Source organism: Erinaceus europaeus, chromosome 13, assembly GCF_950295315.1.
Source record: "Erinaceus europaeus chromosome 13, mEriEur2.1, whole genome shotgun sequence".
Lineage (NCBI taxonomy): Eukaryota > Metazoa > Chordata > Mammalia > Eulipotyphla > Erinaceidae > Erinaceus > Erinaceus europaeus.
In genome coordinates this window covers 87,749,128-87,766,300 of record NC_080174.1, presented here as the reverse complement: position 1 = coordinate 87,766,300, position 17,173 = coordinate 87,749,128, and the positions used below count along the sequence as shown (strand labels likewise).

The 17,173-nt window shown below is 42.4% G+C and overlaps 1 protein-coding gene across 4 annotated transcripts in view; it reads left to right on the top strand.

The window, feature by feature from the left end:
• Window positions 1-13,724: 13,724 nt before the first annotated feature.
• The window catches only part of RPE65 (retinoid isomerohydrolase RPE65), a 37,914-nt gene continuing 34,465 nt past the window's right edge, over window positions 13,725-17,173 (top strand). For all 4 annotated transcript variants that reach the window (XM_060206399.1, XM_060206400.1, XM_016189362.2 and 1 more), the window contains exons 1-2: window positions 13,725-14,074; window positions 15,458-15,540. In XM_060206399.1, the coding sequence (XP_060062382.1) occupies window positions 14,064-14,074; window positions 15,458-15,540 (94 nt within the window). In that variant the 5' untranslated portion in view covers window positions 13,725-14,063. The remainder of the gene's footprint in view (window positions 14,075-15,457; window positions 15,541-17,173) is intronic.

Sequence of the window (17,173 nt, the reverse complement as noted above, 5' to 3'; positions counted from 1 at the left end):
AGCGCCTCAGGCTGCTTTGTGGCTTTGCTTCAGCTTTCTGACTAGTAACTCAAATTCTAATGAATCTCTCCATCTTTAGATCTTAGCAATGTCAGATAATCTACTGATTGTGCCTAATTATACAGACAGCACATTACGCTTAAGCAAAGACTTCCAATTCCTCACCCTTTCTGCCCTGATATTCCTGTGTGTCCTCTCCAATAAGGCTTGTAGTTCACCTTTTGTCTCTCTGAAACACTTCTGAGTATTGCTCATTAAGTTTCCACATCAGCTGGAAATTGGAAGGAATTACTCAGTGTATAGATCCACGTACATATTGGTTGACATGTTACTAATAATCAGTATTGAGTCATTTGACCTGTCACTCTAATAATCAGTATTGAATCATCTGAAGCGATTTATTTTCTAGGAAGACTGTTAGCTTTGAGTGGCTGATAGGCAGCAATGCCACCTGCAGGCCTCCTCTCATCAGCTCATTTTAGTCGCTTGGGTTTTCTCCTTTTGAAGGACCTGAGTAATGAATATCGATGGCTTTATCATGCCAAATACACAGTGATATTGGTGAACTACTAAAGGATGAATTTGCAAAGACACACACCCATTACAGATTTTTAAAACTACTGAGTTAGTGTCAATTTTCATATCCATGTTTATAATTAAACTTTCCTGAAATTAAGTTTAGTTATAAACTATAGATAATACTTCCTGTGGCCCAGAAGGTGGCACGGTGTATAAAGCATTGGACTCTCAAGCATGAGATCCTTAAGTTCAATCCCTGGCAATAGATGTACCAGAGTGATGGCTGGGTTCTCTTTCTCTCTCTCCTCTCTCTCTAAATATTTTAAAACAGAAACAAAACAAACAAACAAACAAAAACAGTTTGAGGGCCAGGTGTTGGCACACCAGTTGAGCACAGATATTACAAGGACCCAGGTTCAAGCCCCCACTCCCCCCCTGGAGGAGACGGGAAACTTTACAAGTGGTAAAGCAATACTGCAGATGTCTCTCTCTCTCTCTCCCTCTCACTCTCTCTCTCTCCATATGTGTGTGTGTGTGTGTGTGTGTGTTTGTGTATCCTCTTCCCTCTCAATTTCTCTATCAAAAAATAAATAAATAAATAAAAATGAATGTAGATGATACTTCTAATAACATCTTAGGGATCATAAGTGAGATGGACTTATCTCATGTACTGTCTAAAGTACCTAGGACGGAATATGTGTATGGTATGCCCTAAATAATAATAATATATTTTCTCTTCAACTTAACCATTTGTCAAGATCTTTTGTTATTAGCTTTGTACCTCGTCACTTTAAAAGTTGTAAGATAGCCATCTGAGCAGTTGCACACCCAGCAGAGTCTACACGTGTTACTGGGCATAAGGACCTGGGTTCAAGCACCTGGTCCTCACCTGTAAGAGGGAAATTCAGTGGTGGAGCAGTGCTGCAGGTATCTCTTTCTCTCTCATTCTCTCCCCTCTGTCCCCTTCCCCCATTTCTCTCTGTCTCTATCAAAAAGAAGGAAAGGGAAAAGAAGTGACTGTGGGGTGTGATAGATTCATTGTGCAGGCATCAGGCCCCCAGCAATAACCCTGGAGACAATAAAATGAATAAAAAGAGTTGTTAAGTATATCATTATCTTTTTGGAGAAAATTATGTTTGAAGCAAATGTCATTCTAAGTTACGTATCCCATCCCCTCCATTGGAAATTTCCCTATTCTTTATCCCTCTGGGAGTATGGACCCAGGGTCATTATGGGGTACAGAAGGTGGGAGGTCAGGCTTCTGTAATTGCTTCTCCACTGAACATGGATGTTGGCAGGCCGATCCATACTCCCAGCCTGTTTCTATCTTTCCCTAGTGGGGCGGGGACTCTGGAGAAGTGGACACATTGGTGATGTCTTCAGTCCAGGGAAGTCAGGTTTGGCATCTACAACTGGGTGGCTGGAAAATCATTAAGATATAAAGCAGAACACATTTTTTAATAATCAGAAATCTAAAGGTAAGAATATAGCTAATAGGTCTATTCCAGTGGGCTATTAGGTGTATTCCAATGGTTCCGTGACTTTACTAATTTTTGCCTAAGCCCAATAGCTAACATGCAGGTAGGCTAAAGATATTGTCTGGGAAGGTGGTGAGTGTCAAGAGTTGGAAACAGGACCAGAAAGCTGGATCAGGGAAGAGAATTAACTCCCAGATCTTGTCACCTCTTTGATGGGAAAAGTATATAAATATTGTGAAGGGATTGTGTCCAGAGACGCCAAGCATGGAGTGTCCATTCTTCAGCTCTAGTGCTGTGGTAAGACCAGACTGTTACTAGCTCATAGGACTCCTTAACTCCATTTAGGGTGATGCACTTTCTAACAAAGCCCCTAGCACCTAGATATGAACCAGGGCCCAAGAGACAGAGCACATGTGCACATGTGTCCGTAAGTTAAGGGAAAATAGATACTTTGAAAGAGCAGATGTGTACAATGATTTGCAATGGCCCAATAAATACAACAAGCAAAGTAGAAAGACCTAAAAGAAGACACCATAAAGTACTTGGTCAAATAGTTTCTACTTAGATCTAGATACCCTCCTCACCTACTTCCTATTTCACTTCCCTCAATCACTCCAAGGCTAACGTTGTCAGCTAAGGTAAGGACTACAAAAGTTGGATAAGGGCAAGAGATCGGCGTATTTTAATGATGGCTCTTTTGGCCATTACCAGGCCACCCCATCATCCGGGGCCCTAATCAGGGAATCCTAGGATTCCCATATAAATATGATGGGCCTAGACCTCTAACAGATCCCTGTCTCCACTGTCACTGCTCATCTCCATCAGGAACAACATAGTGGACCCTCTTGTGGGCCTCTGCAGGACCTTTCCCTCAATGTGGATCAACAATGGTAGGGACTGTCCCATTCTCTGAAGGGAGGCTACCTCGACACACTCTACCACTCAAGGAAGACGGGTCCTGTATGAGCGCAGCCTAGAATGTTCCCAGCTATGACCACAGAATGTGAGCTCAGACCTGCAGGGATGCAGAGGTTACACAGGTTCCGGTGCTAAATATGGGCCCCAGATCCAATTGATGGGGTTTACAAATATGCTCTAATTTTGACAGTATACCTTTCTCTAGTGAAAGTATGTTAGTATGAACATCTGGAAAAGAAAAAATAGAGAGATTACCCTTAGTTAGCATGAATGGTAATTCCACTGGTTTAAAATGGATGAGAGTTTCCTCTCCTCATCCCCAAGTCTCTGCATCTGCATGAAATATGATGGAAAGGAAAAGTTTCAACTGAGTTATTCTCAGTTTTGGGATCATCTCAGTCTGAAGCCATAAACTTTTAAGGCAGCCTGCATTATGTAGAAGACAATGGTTCATTTTTGGGAAGAGGGTTGCCCATTTTCATTCAAAGAATTCATAAAACTGGCTTGGAGCAGCTTAACATCTATATGAAAAGCTGGCGTAAGTACGGTTATTCTGATAAACACTTTTCATGGGCAGGATCCTTATTTATTTTTATTATCATCAGTTCTGTGACAGGGTCGCAGTGCCTAACTTGGGAATTAATCAGGAGAATCAGTGAATGGCAGAATGAATGATTCTGTCTCATACTTGGGTCAACAAAGCCTTCGCATGAGAAAGCTTTGCAAGATGTTTCTGAAAAGCCCTCTTCTCCAACTCTATAAATACTCCGCATTTTCTTCTGCAGTCTGTGCTTTACAGAAAGCCATGAGTATTTCAGTCCTCAGAAGAAAACACATATAATCCCTGATTCTCACAATTCTGCATTTGCAGACTCGGGGAAAATGAATAAATTATAAACCACTAGCCCCTCTCCATGTAGATGATTTGGGACCAGAAACAACACTGCCATACAAGGCTCAACCACTATTCTGCAGCTGTGCTGACCTTATCAATACGTTGTTCCCCCGTCTGGATTTTTCTTCTTGATCTTGTTGTCACCTCTTTGATGCTGCTTCCTACTTTTCTGTGCACTGCACTGCAGGTCTTGTTCTACACCCTATTTTCGCCTGCTTTAATTCTCAATTCACGTTTACAAGACTGGGAAGTGATTTTATTCTGCCACCAGAAAAACCAGCCCCTCCCCTAGTGCTTCTCTAGCACACTCTGAATCTTGGGAACAGGAAAAGCAGTTTTTCTTCATTCTAGAACATGTTGGGCCATAGCTACACAGCAGGGATCAAAGCAGGCACACATCAAAAGCACCCCCAACTGAGAGGAGCATCCCTGAAGCTTCAGTGCCTCTGGCCTTGTCAGCCTTACTACCTGTGAGTCATGCAAATCTCTTAGCATTCCCCTGTCTGCTTTTGCTTCTCCAGACTCGGCAAAGAAATATGATCTTTACTTAACTTGAACAACTCAAGTTTGGGGAGGGGGGAGGTATCCAATGTCTCTCTCTTATAATTAGCTAATAAGAAGTTCCAGTAATACTTAATCATTCAGCTTCTTGTAAACTCTTATGTGCCGGGAACTATGGTGGGAGATTAAACTAGGATGAATGCCACACTACCTATTCTGTTTTGTTTTGTTGTTTTTTAATTTCCTTATTGGGGATTAATGTTTTACAGTCGCCAGTAAATACAATAGTTTGTACACGCATAAAATTTCCCAGTTTTCCATATACAATACAACCCCCATTAGGTCCTCGGTCATCCTTTGCCAGGACCTGTACTCTCTCCCCCCCCCCCCCCCGCCACCCACCCCAGAGCCTTTTACTTTGGTGCAATACACCCAAACTACCTATTTTAAGTGTTTGTTTGACTAATGGAGCAATATAGTCAATACATCAACATTCTAACAAATTGTGATTAAGTTAGTGGTAGGCATAGGGTCCATTTGGAAGGAAAGGGAAATTTCCCAGATAGAGCAATGTCTAGCCAAATAGTGTTCCACAGATAGGCAAGTCTCAGATAACTGAGATAAAAATCAAGGCATAAATAAATGAGAACCTTGCAGATCAAAGTGTTTTCTTTTGTAAGATCATTTGAAAATTTTCAACTGCACACAACCTGAGCAGATATTCCATAGCAGATTTGCAAAAGGAAGAAAAAATGCTAGCTAATAATGATTGAATGTGTGTGTGTTTTTTTTTAATATATTGTCCCTTTTGTTGCCCTTTTTTTTTTATTGTTGTTGTTGGATAGGACAGAGAGAAATCGAGAGGGGGGAGAGAAAGACAGACACCTGCAGACCTGCTTCACCACCTGTGAAGCGACTCCCCTGCAGGTGGGGAGCCCGGAGCTCGAACCGGATCCTTACACCAGTCCTTGTGCTTAGCACAATGTGCGCTTAACCCGCTACACCACCACCCGACTCCTGAATGTGTGTTTCTTAATGTACAATTGAGTCTATGACTACATCACCTGGAAGACATCCTATCTTGTCTGAATTTGCAAATGAATATAAAATACTCTAGCAGTTTCATGGAATAATTCACACCTTTAATGCATTTTCGTTCCATCAGCAGCTGTTGCAAACTAATGATAAGGTCTTCATGGTAAGTCATTAGAATATACCCTTTAACTTTTTTTCCCCCACATCCACGATAACAGACTCTAGAAATGAGTAATTCAGAAACTACAGTTTGGGTCTCTAACAGATTGTCTTGTGATAATTTGTCTTTCTGTAATTATATATGATGTCTTATCAAATGTTTGGGCAAATATTTAATTATGCTGTTTCATTAAATCTCTGTAATTTATGCAGGACATTATGTCATACTCTTTTTTATTTATTGGCATATTTTGGATAGAAGCAGAAATTGAGAGGGGAGGACTTTTAGGGGTAGGGCCATGGGGTAATAGCAACTGAAAAAAAAATCATGCTCAGAAACAACCAAACAAAGCAAGGAAAAATAAGACAGAATATTACAACATTACAACCACAAAGACAGTTTGGGCCAGGAACTGACATGGCAGCTGGTGCCATTTTGAGTCACAGGGCAGAACTCATTCATAAGTGGGTTTTGAGAAAGAAGCACACACTTTTTTTTTTCTTCCTTCAGGGTTATTGGGTTATTGCTGGGGTTCGGTGCCTGCACCACGAATCCACTGCTCCTGGAGGCTGTTTTTTCCCCTTTTGTTGCCTTTGTTGCTTTATTTGAAATTATTATTGTTATTATTGTTGACGATGTCATTGTTAGATAGGATAGAGAGAAATGGAGATAGGAGGGAAGACGGGGAGAGAAAGATAGATACCTACAGATCTGCTTCACTGCTTGTGAAGCAACCCACCTACAGGTGGGGAGCCAGGGGCTCGAACTGGGATCCTTAAGCTGGTCCTTGTACTTTGTGCCATGTGCACTTAACCTGCTGAGCTACCGCCAGACCCCCAGGAAGAGCAGTCTTATGAATCAAAAGCTATGCTCACAAGTATACCTATGTTTATAGCAGCACAATTTGTAATAGGCAAAACCTGGAAACAACCCAGGTGTCCAAGGACAGATGAGTGGCTGAGCAAGTTGTAGCATCTAGACACAATGGAATAATACTCAGCTATTAAAAATGGTGATCGGGAGTCGGGCGATGGCGCAGTGGGTTAAACACACGTGGCGCAAAGCGCAGGGACCGGCGTAAGGATCCTGGTTCGAGCCCCCGGCTCCCCACCTGCAGGGAGTCGCTTCATGGGCGGTGAAGCAGGTCTGCAGGTGTCTATCTTTCTCTCCCCTCTCTCTCTGTCTTCCCCTCCTCTCTCCAATTCTCTCTGTCCTATCCAACAACAAAGCAACGTCAACAATGGCAATAATAACCGCAACGAGGCTGCAACAACTAGGGCAACAAAAAGGGGGAAAAAAATGGTGACCACCTTCTTCACCTCATCTTGGATGGAGCTTGAAGGAATCATGTGAAGTGAGATAAGTCAGAAAGAGGATGACGTGATAGCAGAGGAGGACCTAGTGGGAGTTGTATTGTTATGTGGAAATGTTGTGCATGTACAAACTATTGTATTTTACTGTCGACTACAAACCATTAATTCCTCCAATAAAGAAATAAAGAAAAAAAGAGAAGGATGAATATGGGTTGGTCTTACTCAGGCATAAATTGAAAAATAAGAACAGAAGGGAAAACACAGGCGGGGTAGATAGCATAATAGTTATGCAAAGAAACTCTCATGCCTGAGGCTCCAGAGTCCCAGGTTCAATCCCCTGTATCACCATACGCCAGAGCTGAGCAGTACTATGATGATATTCTCTCTCTCCCTATCTATCTATCTATCTCTATCTCTTATCTCTCTCAAAAATAAAATATTTTTTAAAAAGGAAAACACTAAGCAGAACTTGAACTGGAGCTGGTGTATTGCACCAAAATAAAACACTCTGGGGTGCAGGGAGGGTTCAGGTCCTGGAACAGGATGGCAGAGGAGGACCTAGTGGGGGGTTGAATTGTTATGTGGGAAGCTGAGAAATGTTACACATGTACAAACTAGTGTATTTTACTGTAAGCTAAACCATTAATCCCCCAATAAAGAAAAAAATAAAAAGCTGTGCCAGAGTCTAGAATAAAACCAGAAAGAAGGCAATAAAGTCCACACAAGTGAAGACAAAATACAGCTCCCTCTCCCCTCCCCTCCCCACCACATGGACGTGAACTCAACAGCAACAACAGAAGCAAAGACTGTGCAAAAAATGACAAAATGCACAGAGTAATATGAACAAAAGGGCTGACCCAAGGCCAAATATCAAAAGGCCACATGTTAGACTGGGGACTCTAAAATCCCAATCTTTGCACCACCATCCTTGGAGCCTGAAGGGGAAATGTTGGAGGGCTTGAGTCCCAGGATGAGAGGGAGGAATGCCAGTTGACTGCACACATAGGTGAGACGTGGGAGACAAGTCAGAAAGGGAGAACACGGGGGGAACTTGGACCTGGGGGGTGAGGTGTTGCACCAAAGGAAGGGACTCTGGGGAAGAAACCAAAGAGGAGGGCTTGGAGGATGGGGTTGCTGTTGGGCTCCCAGGCTGGGGCTGAATATAGAGCAGACACTTCATGTGCAGAAATGGGAAATGGAGCACATTCATAGACAAGTGTGTGTAAACCATTAATCTCCAAATAAAATGGAAATAGAGAGAGATAAAGATGTATTCTTCTGGGAGTGAGGCAGTAGCCAGTGGGTTAAGCGCACGTGGTGCGAAGCGCAGGGACCGGCATAAGGATCCGGGTTTGAGCCCCTGGCTCTCCACCTGCAGGGGAGTCACTTCACAGGTGGTGAAGCAGGTCTGCAGGTGTCTGTCTTTCTCTCCCCCTCTCTGTCTTCCCCTCCTCTCTCCATTTCTCACTGTCCTATCTAACAATAATGACATCAATAACAACAACAATAAAAAAACGAGTAACAAAAGGGAAAATATTTTTAAATTTTTTTTTAAATAAAAGATATATTCTTCTGGAAAAGAAAGAAAATAGAGGGAGTCGGGCGGTACCACAGCAGGTTAAGCACACGTGGCGCAAAGCACAAGGACTGGCATAACGAACCCGGTTCGAGCCCCGGGTTCCCCACCTGCAGGGGAGTCACTTCACAGGCAGTTCATGAAGCAGGTCTGCAGGTGTCTGTCTTTCTCTCCCCTTCTCTGTCTTCTCCTCTCTCCATTTCTCTCTGTCCTATCCAACAATGACAACAATAACTACAGCAATAAAACAAGGGTAACAAAAGGGAATAAGTAAATAAATATTTTTTTAAAAAAGAAAGTAATAATTTTAAATGTAAATCATCTACATATATGAATAAAACAGATATTGTCAGATTGGACTTCAAAAAAGTATTCGGGACAAGGTGGTGGCGCACCTGGTTGAGTGCACATGTTACAGTAAAAAATGGCGACTAATCCCTAGCACTGCAAAAAAACAGTATCATCTGTTTTCCATCTACACCATGCCTCGGCCTCGCGTGAGCTTAATGTGCAGCTTGGCGATACGAGAATCCGGCATGAAGCCCAGCCAGTCTATCTTGGCGTTACTCTCGATCGCACTCTGTCATTTCACGAACATCTCATAAAAACTGCAGCAAAGGTGGGCGCGAGGAATCACATCATTGCAAGACTGGCCAGCTCCTCATGGGGCGCGAGCGCTTCCACACTACGATCATCATCTTTGGCATTATGCTATTCCACTGCAGAATACTGTGCCCCAGGATGGTTCCGTAGCCCCCATGTCCACTTGGTCGATTCCAAATTATACTCCTCCATGAGGATCATTTCTGGAACCATCCGTTCCACCCTGGTTCCATGGCTGCCAGTTCTTAGCAACATCGCCCCGCCAGATATTCGTCGGGATGCAGCATCATCTAAGTTCATTTCCCACGTCTACGCTCGACCGGACCTGCCAATATACGCGGATATCTTCGCCCACCCTGTCCAACGCTTGACGTCTCGTCACCCAATCTGGTCCCCTACGCCTACACTGAACTTCTCTGTTCCAGACTCTTGGAAACAGAGTTGGCAGTCAGCTGAGGTAAAGAACAAACACCTCATCACAGACCCCTGCAAGCGTCAACCCGGCTTTGACCTAGCACGTTATGATTGGGCCCTCCTCAATTGCTATCGAACAGACCATGGCCGGTGCGCTGCTATGTTCCATCGCTGGGGAGCCAGAGACGACCCGCACTGCCCCTGCGGCTCCAGACAGACTATGACCCACATAGTCAACGACTGCCACCTCTCCAGATTCAAAGGAGGTCTCGGAACTTTACATCAGGCTCAACCTGACGCTGTTGACTGGCTACGGAAGAAGGGCAAACGCTAGAAGAAGAAGATGTGCTCAAGGACCTGGGTTCGAGCCCCCAGGTCCCCGGTCCCCACCTGCAGAGGGAAAGCTTGGCAAGTGGTGAAGCAGGGCTGCAGGTGTCTCTCTTTCTCTCTCCCTGCTTATCTCCCCTACCCTCTCGATTTCTGGTTGTCTCTATCCATTAAATAAAGGTAATAAATTTTAAAATATAAGTGTTCAAGCAAAACTACTAATATATTCTGACAACAAGAAATGCAGTATGACATAAAGACAGCTACACTGAAGGAAGAAAAGTAACTTCAGATCAGTGAAACTGATAAAACTCAACCAGATTTATCAGTAAAAATTTAAAAAGGAAGAAGAGATGAATTAGCAATATCAGAAATAAGAGATAAACATAACTACAGGTACTATGAGTATTTAAAAAGGTAACAGGAACCTAGCTCAAGTGACTTCACTCGAGTGAAAGGGATAAATTCTTTTCATAAGTAAACTAAAATAATTTGAAACATGAACTAGCCTAAAGAGTCCTATGTCCATTAAAAAAATAAAAATTACAAGTAACTCCCTCACCCATGGGGAAAAAAAAGCCCAAATGGTTTCACTGGCTAATCTACCAGTGAATCTAAAAATTAAATGCCAGAAAATTAAAAACATGTTAATTTACAGGTCATTCTTTGAAGTCATAATTATCCAGATACTAAAATCAAACAATTTTTGAAGATTTATTTATTATTATTACTGTTATTATTATTAATTTGTCTTCAAGGTTATCACTGGGGTTTGGTGCCTGCACTACAAATCCACAGCTCCTAGTGGCCATTTTTCTTTTGTTTTTATTTTTATTTATAAAAAGGAAACACTTGACAAAAAACATAGGATAAGAGGGGTACAACTCCATATAATTCTCACCACCAGAACTCCGTATCCCACCCCCTCCCCTGAGAGCTTTCCTATTCTTTATCCCTCTGGGGGTATGGGCACAGGGTCATTATGGGGTGCAGAAGGTGGGAGGTATGGCTTCTATAATTGCTTCCCCGCTGAACATGGGCGTTGGAAGGTCAATCCATACTCCCAGCTTGCCTCTCTCTTTCCCTAGTGTGGCAGGGTTCTGGGGAAGCGGGACTCCAGGACACATTGGTGGAGTCATCTGCCCAGGGAAGGCTAGTTGGCATCATGGTAGCATCTGGAACCTGGTGGCTGAAAAAAAGAGTTAACATATAAAGCCAAACAAATTGTTGACTAATTGTGAACCTAAAGGCTGGAATATTGCAGATGAAGAGTTTGGGGGGGGGGGTCTTTGTTTTGTAGATAGTTAGTAGGCCTATTTTAGTTATATTCCAAATATACTAGTTTTGGGTTTTTGTTTTTTTTCTGAGCCTGACATCTGATATGCAGATGGACCCAAGTTATTGTCTGGGGAGATGATGCCATGGCTGCGAAAAGGACCAGAAAGCTGGATCAGAGAAGAGAGTAGCTCCCAAATATGGGAAAGGTGTATAAATATTGTTGACTGTAAACCCCACTGATTTGATGTGATCTGGGGCCCATATTCAGCTTAGGAGACTCTGTGATCTCTACATCCCTGTAGGTCTGAGCTCACATTCTGTGGTCATGAGTAAATTGAGAGAGGAGGGGGAGATAGAAAGGGGAAGAGACAGAGAGATACCTGCAGACCTACTTCACCACTTGTGACCCCTCTGTAGGTGGAGAGTCAGGGCTCAAACTGGGATCCTTGAGCGGGTCCTTGTGCTTGGTACTATATGGGCTTAACTTGGTGTATGTATCACCGTCCGGCCCCAGGTTTATTTATCTACTTTTAAGAAAAGATAGAACCAGAGCATCACTCTGGCACTTACAATACCAGGTTCAAATTTAGGATCCTACTACTGGAGAGCCCAGTGTCTTATCCACCACACCACCACATAATACATTTTGCTACATAGAGTAATGAAATGTATGGAGATACAGTCAATTATTACTAACAACTTTCCCTTGTTAAGAAACTTCCCATTGTCTGAGAGTGACCCATAAGCAATCCAGTTTCATAAACAGGATCAACACAACTAGAGTCCTAATGCTATTAGAATAGCTCTTTGTCTGAAGTTCTTGTGCCTGTAGTTAAGAGGATAAGTCATTCCTAATCCACCTTTGAGGAGAATAATAAATCAGTTCTTTAGTCCAGAGACTGGAAAAAAAAAAAAACAACCTTGTAAATGATTTCAGCTTTCCGTTCTTCTTTACAGCAAGCATCTGGCAGAATCTGAGAGTCAAGAGCTGATTAATTAAAATAAGAGTATAAGCAAGACATTTTAGTAAAATATTTCACATTCTTTATTTAATACCAAAGGCAAGTCTCTAAACACTTGTAGACACAATTTTAAAATGATTCACGTGCTCAGTTCATTAAAGCAGTTATCAACTGGCCTCTAGAAACTTGATTCAAAAAGCACGTTTGATCGACTTCTAGTACTCACGTTCTGAGCATAAAAATACCTAAATAATAATGATGAGATTGTCAGTCTCTACCTTAGTGAGATATCAGAATTTAGAACACAACACTCCCAAACACAAATAATCTTAATGTTTATTACTCACACAGTCACGTGTAAAGCAAGAGGGATTATCTGCTTAAGGGATGGGCTCTACTAGCAGGGGATACTGACATTTTGAAATGATTCAAGAAGACTACCTTTTGGTGATGACAAGTAGGTAAGAGAGGCAAAGACTGGCTTGCATGTGGTTGCTGAAACTGTGGCAGAAGTGAGTTCAAAGCTAAGCTGGATTATTAGTTTTTATTAGTTTTTGCCTGGGGAGGCAATGTTTCCATCATGACCGTTAATGAATGGTCTTGCCATTTGCACCCAATTGGGAGGAGGGGTTCTATTTATCTAGGACAACCAGATATCTTACCATCTAAAGTGGAAGAGTGACATGCTAAATGAAACAACAGTGTAATATATAAAAATGAATAGATCTCTGAGTTTCAGAAAAAGAAAAATGAGAGTATCTAGCTGGGAGGCATCATGGGGTGATGGTTTGTCTACAGTTGTAACATCCTTCTCTTTCTGCATTATCTCATTTGACATGATTTCTTCAAGTTCAAGGGGAAAAAGGTCAATTCATCATTTTTAATAGCTGAGTAGTACTCCATTGTATATATAGACCACAACTTTCTCAGCCACTCATCTGTTGCTGGACACCTAGGTTGTTTCCAGATTTTGGCTGCTGGAAACTCACGTATATACAGATCTTTTTGGACAAGTGTGTTTGATTCCTTAGAAGAGATAAGAACATTTTAACTAGTAGGTAGCTAATTGAGCCACTGGAATGGATAAAGCATAGAATTTGGATCGCCATGTCAGAGATACTACTAAAGGTTAAACTGAATACTGGATCCAGTGGAGAAGAAGCTATAGGTGCCTTCGATGTGTAGAGATGTCTCTGGAACTGAGTGTTCTCAGAATTCCTCCTCCACTTCTGATTAGTGGACACCAGACACATATCTGCTCTTCACTGCAAGGCAGGCTGGGAAGGTCAGCTCATTACTGTTTTCTGACATGGATAGTCATCAGATTAATTATTACTATTTTATTTGGGAATTCTAGGGTGAGTAGCCATGACAACTTGATTTTAAGTGGTTAATAGTTCTATCAAAAGAGTATTAAAGTTTTCACCTAGAATAGTCTATCTTTTCCTGTTTCTAGGGACTCCTTTGAGCCATAACATGTCTGTGCTGGCAAACAGAAGAGACTCAACAGAAAGATATGAAAATACAAATTATTAGTTTTATCTACATAATAGTTTCCTTTCAGGACACATACCAACGGGCATAGAGAAGACTTTCATGCCTGAGACTCTAGAGTTCCCAGGTTCAATCCCCAGCACTACAGCTCTGGCATGATGATGGTGATCGTGACGGTGATGATATGTGAATGAGCATAAAAGTGGGAGAGGGTTGGGCGTCAGAGAAAGGTGTCAGGTTCCTGTGGGGTGACCCAGATCAGGGCAGGCCTGATGCTAGCCACCCCCACACAGCTCCTTTCTTCCCAATCCACTTCTCATTCTCCTTGGGAGGGATTGAGGTCTTTGGAAAACAGCCAAAAAACTGTCATGGGAACCAAAAGCCCAAATAATGCTCAAGCATCAGGGAGATCTGAATACTGAAAGCCACTTCTGTTTCCCCCTCCCTCAGCGGAGGGTGTGAGAAAGGATTCGCAAAGCCATAATTCTTTTTAGAAGGATTTAGAAGGCATATAAAGTGCCCTGCCTGAGGACTTGATTCCTCATTCTGAGGTTGATACCAGAATTCTCAACTCTTTGCCGAGAGAGAAAATGTCGGCCCAGTAAGTATCTCTGGGGATTTCTTCTTTTTTTTTTTTTCTTCTAATACTTAGTACTTTGAAGCTGTTTCAAGGACTTGTGAAGACGGTCCTTATTATTCTAATCTCCTTGGGTCTAGATGGCAGTGGGGAGCGCAAGGGTGTCCTCCCTATTTTTATAGTGATTATTATCTACATTAGAGTGATATTTCAGAGACTTAGAGCTGGGACTGGGAAGCAACTGTGAGTAAGATTTTCCTGAAATAGATCTGGGCTTCATTTCTGTCCCAACCTGGCTATGGCATTGGAAGCAAACTCCTCAAGTTGCTGATGTCGAGATGCTTCTGTGGACAGAACATATGAGAGCTGTATTTGCCCTACTGTGACGGTGTGAGACTTAAAGGAGCTGGCAGGCAGCATGCAAACATTTTGTTATGGGGTGTGACACGTAAGATTCCTCCCATAATTAGCCTGATCAGTGCTCCCATTCTGACAAGTTAGAACATGGAGACAAAGTGAAGAGATAAGACAACAGGCAAAAAAAGAAAGAAAAGAAGATCAGGAATCTCTTGCCTGCATTTTTTTAAAGATTTTACTTTTTTTATTATCTTTATTTATTTGTTGGCTAGAGACAGCCAGAAATCAAGGAGGATGGGGGATAGAGAGGAAGACAGACAGAGAAACACCTGCAGCCCAGTTTCACCACTTGTGAAATTTTCTCCTGCAGTGGAGGGACCGGGGACTCAAACCTGGGTCCTTGCACATTGTGACATGTGTGCTCCACCAGGCGAGCCACCACCCGGCCCCTCTTGCCTACATTTTTAAAGTACTGTATTCTTGGAGATTATAGTGGATTGTCCAAAAAAAAAAAGTGATGACATATTTTTCTGTCTTCCTATGCAAAAAAAAAAAAAAAGCACCATGACTTTTCCAACAACCCAATAACTATTTCTGATTATATATAATATAGTGAAGAAATAAAATGGTGGGAAGTTATTATGATAAAATATAGTTGAGATTTCTTTCCCCCCCCCCCCCCCCCCGCCCAAACGCTGTTGTCTATCAACTAATAGGAGGAAAGGAGAAGGAATGAAACTATGGGAAGGGCTACTGGGAAGAGAAGTGACCACAGCTGCATCAATGGCTTTTTATTCAGAAATGGGGAAACTACAAAGGACAGGATGGCATCCACTGTAATGTTAAAAGGGAGGCCATTTCCCCTGACAACTGACCTGGAACTCCCTGGCCAGCCTTGCCTATGTCTCTATGGTTCCCAGCATCCCCGGGCTAGACCGACTGCGGGGCAGCCACTGAGCCAGAGAGCACCTCTGCTCCCCGAGCTCTGCCTGTGGCTCCTTGTTTGATTACCAACTTGGCTGCTCCTTCCTCATGGCTCCACCATTCCAGAGTCGAACATCCTGCTGGTGGCTACAAGAAACTGTTTGAAACTGTGGAGGAGCTGTCCTCGCCTCTCACAGCTCATGTTACAGGTTTGTGCCAGCTATCTACAAACCAGTCTCTCTGGGTTGCTGAAATCCCTTTTCAGTGTTCTCCTCCCCCTCCTCTTCTTCCTCCTCTATTTTCTCCTCTTCCTCTTCCTTTTTCTCTTTCTCCTCTTCCTCCTCTTTCTCCATTTCCTCCTCCTCTTTCCCTTTTTCCTCTCTCTCCTCTTCCTCCTCCTTTCCCTCCTCCACCTCCTCCTCCCTCTCTAATGACATTTTATACCTATGCTCAGATTTAAATCCCATACTTTTAAACTTTGTTTGCATCTTATTTATTTATTTTTTTTAGCTAGAGGCAGAGAAATTGAGGGAGAAGATAGAGGGAGAAAGAGAGGCACCTGCAGCACTGACTGTTTTACCATCCCTGAAGCTTTACCTTTACATGTGGGGACCGGGAGCTTAAACCTTCCTTTCACTGTCTTCTTTTTTTAACTTATATTTTAAATTTTATTAGTCATTTAATATTGATCCATAAAATTATAACAGAGGTATAATTCCACACCGTTCCCACCACCAGATTTATGCGCGCCCCCCCCCATTGGAAGCTACAGCAATTATCCCAGGATTTCAGATATGGGTTGACTATTATTTTTATATATATATATATATATATATGTATATATATTTGCCCATGACCTCATCTTCTTTTTTTAGAGTGCCCTTCCTTTTTTTTTTTTTTTTCTTTCTTTTGTCTCTTCACTCTCTGGGTTCTGATGGAGTTGGAGTTCAGAGCCCTCTGGTCATCTTCCCCTGTCATTTCTCCCCTGCTGGGAGTATGGACCAAACTTCTTTATGGGATGCAGAAGGTGGGAGTTCTGGCTTCTGTAATTGCTTTTCTGCTGGACATGGATATTGGCAGGTAGATCCATACCCTCAGCCTGTTTCTATCTTTCCCTAGTGGAGTAGGGCTCTGAAGAGGTGAGGTTCCAAGACATTGGTGAAGTTGCTGTCCAGAGAACATTGTCTTCTAATTCACTGGCATCTCTCAGTACTGGCACACACTGTGGGCTACAGGGGGTTAAGCTAAGCTGAAGTTTGCCATTTTTATTCCAAGAATCCACTTTCTCTCATATGCCTTTCTTTGCTTCCTCCAATGCAGAAAAAAAAAATGCCACCTGACAAGAATTTTTAGGAATCTGCCTTTCTTATATGTGAACTGTCACTGCTTATTCAGGCACCTTATATAGAGAAAATGTTCTATAAATGTCAGCTCCATCAATATCTGTATAAACAAGGGTCCCGGTGGCAAGCAACTGAGAAGATTACATTAAAAGGCAGTGAGTTTCATGCCAGTTATGTCAGAAGAGACATGTTTCTGTAGGCAGTCAAATGTAGTCCTTATCATAGTTTTATGGTTTAACAAACAATGAATCCTACATGTTCTGTACCTTTCTGAGCCTCAATTTCCTCAAAATTCCAAAAATTAATTTTACCTCATGGCAGGGTGGTGGTGGATGTTTTAAAGGTGAAACCAGATAATGGGAACAGATACACACAGGATTCAGCACAAAGTGGTCAGTAGATGACCCATTGTAACAAACTGGCTTTCATCTGGACAGTAGCCCATACCCTCAAAGAAATATAGTCCTATGCTTCTGAAAAGCCAACTCCTAGTGTTTCA